The 9,129-nt window shown below is 39.3% G+C and overlaps 1 protein-coding gene across 3 annotated transcripts in view; it reads right to left on the bottom strand.

The window, feature by feature from the left end:
* LOC122551630 (sodium-driven chloride bicarbonate exchanger-like) overlaps nt 1-8,180 on the bottom strand; it is a 270,998-nt gene extending 262,818 nt beyond the window's left edge. The window contains exon 1 of one of the 3 annotated variants that reach the window (XM_043693863.1): nt 8,031-8,180. In XM_043693863.1, the coding sequence (XP_043549798.1) occupies nt 8,031-8,078 (48 nt within the window). In that variant the 5' untranslated portion in view covers nt 8,079-8,180. The remainder of the gene's footprint in view (nt 1-8,030) is intronic. The other 2 variants (XM_043693862.1, XM_043693861.1) reach the window with 2 other exon arrangements.
* Nucleotides 8,181-9,129: the final 949 nt, after the last annotated feature.

Genomic DNA, 9,129 nt, shown 5'->3' with positions numbered 1-9,129 from the left:
CCATCTGGTCCAGATCCTGTTGTAATCGGAGGTAACCCTCGCTGTCCACTACACCTCCAATTTTGGTGTCATCTGCAAACTTATGTTACTGCAAACTAACTGTACCGCTTATGCTCGCATGAGCCAAAAAGAACATGTAATACAAATCTATGAGTCTTGAGGTCTAATGACTTAGCTTGTGTATTGCCAAAAACATTAATATAATAGATTTATAACTAGATCTTTGTGTTCATAAAGGACCCCTTTTACTGAATTAAAGAGATGAATATATGTAACTCTTTTCCCCAGTTTTACACTTAAAAAATATATATAGTAGACACTTTCATGTATGTACTAAGTCAGGAAAGAAGCTTTAGGCGCTACAAAATATTTGCAAATAGAATATTAGGAAATTAAGAAAGCTTAACTGAACACTAATTTATTCTAAATAGAAAGACAAGAAATAGAGGTGAAATCGGACACATGGAAAAGTGCAAGGGCTTTATTATTGAAATGGGCATTCCTGTGGGGTTAATATGCTCTTTAGTTGATAATAATCGTACAAAATGAAAAATCTGAATTTATTTGATTAGTAAAACCACCGACAGTTATTAATGGATTACAAAAATAATTTTAAGTCACATAATAAATTAATGTATATTTTATAAACCTGGAAGATTTGATAATTATGACTGTATAGTTATGACATTGACAAAGTTAAATTAAATGGACATTTCATTATGCTAGTTAAATTGAGCCTGGGGCATTTACTTCAGAAGCACTAAGTCTGTAGGGCTCAAAACTTTTACAATTCAAATTAAAATTTAGATTAAATTATGTAACCAAGAAATACAGCAATCGAAAGTAAATAAAGCAAAAAGGTATTATAACACAGCAGGCTGTGTTATATTATAACATAAGATTTTCATGTATTTAAAAGGTGCTTATAAGTTCATAACTTCTTTTCTCTTTATAGTATTTAATGTAGTTGCTCATGCAGTTACAGGCTTTGTATATATTATTTTCAATAAGACATAGTCTTTCCAATGTTTAATCTAATTTCACAACAAATCTGAAAGACATTTTGTCCTAACACAGTAATCTTTCATTACCAAGTGATTATTTTTGGTGTATACCAATACATTCAGTGTGCACAGACTATGTGCTGCTCAAGGGATCAGAGGCAAGCCCATTCTTGACATCACAGCAGACACCACTGAATAGCGTTGTAGAAAGAGAGACCTAGGGGTTCATGTACATAATTCTTTGAAATTTGTGTTACAGGTAGACAGGGTGGTTAAGAAGGTGTTTAGCATGCTTGCATTTATTGCTCAGGAGTAGAGGAGTTGTGATGTCATATTGAGGTTGTACAGGATTTTGATGAGGCCTCTTCTTCAGTACTGTGTCCAGTTATAGGAAGTATATTATTAAACTGAAGAGGGTTCAGAAAAGAATTACCAGGATATTGCTGGGAATGGAGTGTTTGAAATAAAAAAATAAAATGGAAAGACAGAACATTTTTCCACTGGAGCATAGGAGGTTGAGGAATGACCTTATTGAGGTTTATAAAATCATGAGAGGCATAGTTAAGTTGAATAACAAGGGTGCTTTTTTCTTGGTTGGGGGAGTACAAAACTAAGATTTGAACTAGGACATAGTTTTAAGGTGAGAGGAGAGAGATTTAAAAAGTGCCTGAGGGGCACCTTTTACACATAGAGTGGTTCGTGTGTGGAATGAACTGCCAGAGAAAGTGGTGGATGCAGATTCAGTTACAACATTCAAAAGGCATTTGGATAAGTTGGAGGGATATGGGTCAAACACAGGCAGGTGGGCCTTGTTTAGTTAGGAACGAGGTTTGTGTGGACTGATCAGACCAAAGGACCTGTTTCCATGCTGTATGACTCTAACAACAGACAAAGATAAGAAGCAGAAAACATAACTGGTTTAAACCCCATTACTTCCTGTGGTTGGAAAGTCTAATAATAGTACCACAACAGCTGTCCTGGTTAAAATTCAATATCACATTACAGTTTGATAATCTAACCTAGAATCCCTTTGAACTGCACAGCTCAGTACAGCACCATGTAATGTAAGCGCTAATATATCAAGGTTCTTAAAAACTCGTGACATAACTCTAAGTTCTGACCAGAAATAATATTTTCTCATTTCACTTCTCATAAAAATGTACCAGGATTTCACATATCATGAATGAATATACAGTCATGTATTAAATAAAATTTGTTAACCCATTTCCTTTGTACCTGAAATGTGAGTAATAACAATATTGCTGGTATAATACTGTCTACACTGTAAGAGGTCTCGTGGCACAGTGTTAACATCACTGCTTTCTGGGCTCAAGTCACATGTCAGAAATTGTGGCCATGGAACGTGTGCTTGTAACATAATCAAGCAGATAGCTTGTCAGCCTGTAAATCCTTCCAATACACTTGATGACAGGCAGTAAGAGCAGAAGAGACCCATGGTCAGCAATCCTGTAGGAAACAATGGTAAACTACTACAGTAATTTGCTTGTCAGGGCAGACCAATTCAATGGAGGTCCATGACCCAACCCTTAGAAATGAGGGCTGGAGAAAAGACAGACTGTGAATATCACTATTTATCTTTGGAGTCAAGATCCATTCCACAGTTGTGCATTTGTTTAGGAATCTCAACTAGCTTGGAATGGTGCAGAATCATATTAAAAATATCCAGGGCAGATCTGCTTACACTGTTTTCAGCATGCCAAGAACAGTTCCAATCAGACAATCAAAATGTTATTAGACAACATTGTGCTTTATAGACCATGCTGTTGCAACCCTTCTGGAGAAATTGTAAACCAAGATAAGAAAATTTACTAAACAACAGCCAAATGAAGAAATTACCAACTAAATTCCACTTTTTGTATCCTTTACTTTAACAAGAAACAGAACCAAAGCAAATTACATAAATTAACGGACAGACGATACTTCAAATACAAAGGTAAATTTCAGTTTAATGTTGGAATTCTGTTGATAAACCCTGCCAAATTTCTATCTGCGCTCAGCTTCAAATGCCTGTGCAAATCTACTTTTCCATCTATGGCTTAACTAATCTCTGCAATTTCTGACTACTGTCACTCTTCCATTAGAAGGTAATTTGTGAAGAGCAACAGTTTAGATTTATAAAGCACCTTCAACATATTTCGGAACCTTAAGAAGCTTCACGGGAATATTATTTTTAAAAGTCTGTCGCTGAGCCGTGAATGGATATATTAGATAGATGATCAAAAACTTGGTTAAAGAGATAGATTTTAAGGAGTATCCTGAAGAATGAAATCAAGGTAAAGTTTGGAGAGGTGTAGGGAAGTTTTCCATACTGAAGGGTCACTACCAATAGCAGTTCAATTTAGAATTGGGTATGTTCAAGAGTTCAGAATTAGAGGTGTGTGCAAATATCTTAGAGGGTTGAGCTAATGAAGAAGATGATGGAGATTAAGGAAAGATAAGGACATGGAGGTGTTTGTAAATAAGAATGCATCATCATTCTTTGGGTGGCACGGTGGCACAGCGGTTAGCACTGCTGCCTCACAGCGCCAGAGACCCGGGTTCAATTCCCGCCTCAGGTGACTGACTGTGTGGAGTTTGCATGTTCTCCCTGTGTCTGCGTGGGTTTCCTCCGGGTGCTCCGGTTTCCTCCCACAGTCCAAAAATGTGCAGGTCAGGTGAATTGGCCATGCTAAATTGCCCGTAGTGTTAGGTAAGGGTAAATGTAGGGGTATGGGTGGGTTGCGCTTCGGCGGGGCGGTGTGGACTTGTTGGGCCGAAGGGCCTGTTTCCACACTGTAAGTAATCTAAATCTAATCTAAATCTAAAATCAGCAGATGATGGGCAAATGGGATTTTTTGAGAATTAATTCATATATAGCAGATTTTTGGATTACCTCAATTGTACAAGGAAAAACATAGAAGACCAGCCATGGATATGTTAGAACGGCTGAGTCTAGACTTATGCAAGAAACAAATAAGAGTTTCAGCTGCAAATGAGCTTAGATGGGTGAAGGCAGGTACCAATATAGAGGTGGAAATGGAAGAATAGTCTAAGTGGTGGCATAAATAAGAGATCGGAAGCTCATCCACAGAAGTGTTGTGACTCAGTGAGGAGAGTCTTGCTTCAGAGCCAGAAGCTCCAATTTAATGTCCTATTCCAGTAACAACCTGACCATAATAGGTACATTCATGACACAGTTCAACAGATTGAAAACCAGCCAGTTAACCTTTCCGACACTTCCCCACTACTCCTCAAGTTTGGGGGGTGGGAGGGGTTTGCAGACAAGTTACCATTCAAATCATACAGATAAAAATTGAATCATTTGAAAGCAAGTTCAGCCAATTGAATGACAGTGGACAGGCGTTGGAAAGGACAGTATGGTCAATTGATAAAAGGGTGCAGACAATTTGAAAGGACTAAGGGGAAAAGGCTTACACTTTTCAGAGTCAACAGGCTCTCACACGTGACACTGATATGAGTTGTTTCTGAAGTGTGGCAGGGGTGCAAATCTTACAAGAGGATTTCAATCATAGAGTTCTACAAATGAGAACAAATTTTGAAACTGGCAACGCACACATGAACTTCATGTTGAAATTGAAAATGAGGTTGGAACGGATTGGTTGTTTGTGAGGATGATGGAATTAAGATCATTTTACTAAAATCCAACTAAAATGGGCCTATTCTCAAACTTTACCAATGGAAAGGAAGATTGGACATTAAAGAAACGTTTGCAAGGGTAATGGGGAGTGGGAATTGAGGGGCTTTTTATGGTACTTTTGAGAGAGAGAGGAACAATATTTAAAAGGAATGATTTACATTGTTTGCTGACAAGGGGGCCAGAGGGTATGTTGGGTGATAAGCTGGAAATAAGATTAATAAAAAGAAAATGAATGCTATTGGAGGTCATCTTCAGTGATCATAAAGAAAATAATTCAACTAGAATCGAACCAGCACACAGAATTTGGGATTAAATGCCCAAATTTTTAAAAAGATGCAGGAGAAATTTACAAAACTATGAAAAATGCATCAAATTCTTGGCAGACAAGTGAGTGCTACATGCAAAAGCAAACAAGTAATGCTACATCTGTATAACTAGTGTGTTTAGCCATGCAATTAGAATATTGTGTCCAGTTTTAGGTGTCCTACTCTTAGAAGGATGTCAAGGACACAGAGAGGATACAAAAGAGATGATATCAGGGATAAGAGGCTTTTTTCATCATTGGCAAAAATAAACGCACGACAAATTTAAATAATGATTTTCACAATATTGATAGACCTGCCAAGTAAAATGTGCCGGGTGCTCTGGTTTCCTCCCAAAATCCAAAGACATGCAGGTCAGGTGAATTGGCCATGCTAAGTTGCCCATAGTATTAGGTGCATTAGTCAGGGGTAAATATAGACTCAGGTTACTCTTCGGAGGGTTGGTGCAGATTTGCAGGGCCAAAGGGCCTGTTTCCATACTGTAGGGAATCTAATCTAAATGGGCAAAAGGCAAGGAAATGGAATTAAATAAGTATTTTTTCAGAGAATGGGCACAGTTGAAATGGATCTTTCTGTGTTATAATCCAATAATTCTATTGCGTCATATTTAGTATTATTTAACTAGAGCAGAAAATGGAGCACCAATTGACAAGGCACAGGGATTTTGGGCAAAATTGCCCTGCTCCATACAGATCCTAGAACATAGAAGAGTACAGCACAGGGCAGGCCTTTCAACCCACCATGTCTGCACCAACCATGATGCCTTTCCAAATTAATCCCATCCGCCTGCATATGGTCCGTATCCCTCTATTCCCTGCCTTTTCATGTGTCATCTAAATGCCTCTTAAACATTACTATCATATCTGCTTCAACCACATCCCCTGAAATTGTGTTCCAGGCACCTACCAGCCACTGTGTAAAAAAACATGCCTCGTTCAACTCCTTCAAACTTTTCCCCTCTCATCTTAAACTCTCTGCCTAAAAGCAGGAAGCGTATTTAAAGATTCAAAACAGAGACTGATTGGCTAATAAGCCCTCGCACGATAAGAACCTAAAAATATGGATAGAAAAAGGGCTGAATGGCCTCTTCCTCTTCCTGGTAACAGGTTCAGGAATGAGTTGACCGGGGCCTCTTCCCGTTCCTGTATGACAGATTGAATGGCTGGATGGCCTCCTCTTTTCCCGTGTCACAGGCTGGAGAAAGTGCTGAATGGCTTCCACTTTTTCATGCCTAACAGGCTCACAAAGAGGCTGATTCACCTCCTGTTCCTGTGTAACAAGTCTGAGAGATTGAATGACCACCTCCTGAATGTTCTCCTGCTGTTTCTGTGCACTACTGGACAGCATGGTGGCTCAATGGTTAGCAGTGCTGCCTCATAGCACCAGGATTCAATTCCAGCCTTGGGTGACAGTATATGTGGAGTTTGCACATTCTCCTTGTGTCTGCATAGGTTTGCTCCGGTTTGCTCCCACAGTCCAAAGATGTGTAGGTTAAGTGGATTGGCCATGGTAAGTATGGGGTTATGAGGATTGGTTGGGATGCTCTTCAGAGGGTTGATCCAGACTTGATGGGCTGAATGGCCTCTAGTTACACTGGAGTGATGTCTGCACCACTTACAAATTCATCTCCCATAGCTAACCTACAGTGGAGTATGTTATTCAAGCTTATTAATCATTGTTTTTCCAGATTATTTTAGCCTGTTATTCTTCAGCAATAGCCACTGAAACTAAATCATGCCTCATAGACAATGAAGGAAATCTATGACACCTTTAAGACCACTGGGAAACGACAGCATGCATCCCCACCTAAACGGTGCAGTAACATCTTGATAAAGAAAACCATTTAATTTCATTCTGTTAAAAATTATGGTTTTATGAGCTCAATAATTGAAGTCACTACCATATCACTTTGCCGTAAGCAAATCTATTTTGACTAGTGTTCCAAACTTACCCGTTAAAATGATGTTAAAATTAATTTAAATGCCATCTACCCTGTACCTTTGTAAATTTACTATATGTTTATTTATCAATAAACAAGTGGGATCAAGTAAATTCCTAAAAGTTAAAACACATTTTGTTTAAAGAAATAAATAATACAATATTTATTACAAACTGTCATGATGGTGACTTTACATTAGACACGATCTGACAAACGAGTTTATACAGTAATCTTCAGCTTAATAGGAAATCTTATGTCACAAATATAATTTCTATTGATTAGATCGGGCATTTAAAACGTGATTTTGCTTAGGTTTAAAATGACAAACAGGAATGAATGAATTGTTTCTTGTAGGAGAGGGGTAGTCATAAATTACTAAGGAATTGTTTTTCTTTTTTAAAAAAAAGAAACCTTTGGAAGTGGCGTACTTAGTAAGATTCATGTATATTAACCAATCATCTTCCACATCCAATTTTCACTTGCCTTTGTACTCGAGAAAATTTCGTTCTGATTGCGAACAGCAAACAGGAACTCAGCAGGTTCTTTTAATGTCAACGTGCAAACAACTGATTCCCACGGACTGTAACTGCGTCAAGACAATTTCTTAGCTTTCCCTGTGTTACCATGACTTTGCGCACTGACAATACAGAGCACGTCAGTTCATTAACAGTCCCTCACTCTCATGGATTTTCCAACAGCTTTTGATGGAAAAAGGCGAGTGCTCACAATTCAGCGGGGAATTTTCTACATCTGTGTTACTCATGCTACTAATCTCACTGATGAAAATTCGATACTCGGGTAGCTTCCCAAAGATGTATCTAAACATCACCTACTATATTTTCTCTCGTGGCGTCAATGGATTCTGCCAGCTCAGGTGGAATAATTTTAAATCCATTGGCTTTGTTACAATAAAGCGCGGTATTGTTCAGAAATAGATAAAGACGCATAAATAATAGTATTGCCATCTGTTACCGTTCATTTAACCAACACAAAAAGTCACCCGACAAGTGCTTACGGAGAGAGATGGGAGAGAGGAGGGATGCTATTTCTGAACGGAAGGAATATATGATTTGCTTTTCCTACGTGGACGAGAGATGAAGCATTACCGTGGGTAACAATGGCTCCATTTGGGCTCCTTGCTCTTTGCTGTCCATGTCTCCTCTCCGCTGGTACCTGTACCGCGAGCCCCGCTGCTCTGGCTCACTGCTTGATATTCGTATCAGGTAACACCGGCCTGGGCAACCAATCGCACGGCGGCACCAGGCACGTGATCAATCGCCTTAGCCAATAGTAAGTGCCGAGCTGACATTTCCACCAATCAGGTCCCCTCCGTCGGGAATTATGGGATTTGTAGTTCGAATAGAAAACCGAAAGAGCTGTGGATGCTGGAAATCAGAAACAAATGCACAGACTGCTGGAAAACCTGAGCAGTTCCGGCGGCATCTGTGGAAAGAAATCAGAGTTAACGTCTCGGGTCCAGTGACCTTCCTGATTTCTCTCCACACACCTGCTGTGATTTTCCAGCAATTTCTGCTTTTGTTTGTAATCCGAATGTTGGCCCATTCTATTCAACCGCGCGCCCCGCGGGTGCTCAGGGAATTGTCCCCGCGCGATGCAGCCCCGTTCCTGCTCGATTCGGGTTTTTCATCGGGTCTGCATTTTCGCTGATGGTACTTTGGTGTGACTGACGCATTTCGGACAGATTGTGCATAAAGGCGTGAAAAACCTCTGGTTGCACGTAGACAATCTCATGCCATGGCTAATTATAGATCATCAAAGGGAACATGGATAATCCGAAAGTGAATCTCAATTTGCCCTGGGAAATGCTGGGGAGACAGCGGCTCAAGACAGTCCTCACCAGGAGAGGGGCTTTGCATGAGCAATAACTGCGTCCCAGTTTATTATGTGATGGGATTGGAATAAATCACGTCCAAATTAATGAATGGTAAAATATTCTCCCAATTATTTCCATATATGTCAAGGTGAGTATCTTAAAAGCAGCGCGCATCTCGGGAATAATAAACATTATGACCGAAATGATTTGATTTTGAATCTATTTGTTGCATTGGCTGGTTAAGTGGACAGAAACGTTTCTAAACGTGCCCATGAATCCCGAAGTACGTTTGATGCCCATGAACATTTGGTTGACTTGTTCATTCCAGAGGCCTAAAGCTGAATTAAAAACATCCAAAATATTTATGTTTT

The sequence above is a fragment of the Chiloscyllium plagiosum genome, chromosome 7 (genome assembly GCF_004010195.1).
Source record: "Chiloscyllium plagiosum isolate BGI_BamShark_2017 chromosome 7, ASM401019v2, whole genome shotgun sequence".
NCBI lineage: Eukaryota > Metazoa > Chordata > Chondrichthyes > Orectolobiformes > Hemiscylliidae > Chiloscyllium > Chiloscyllium plagiosum.
This window is presented reverse-complemented; position numbering and strand designations above follow the sequence as displayed.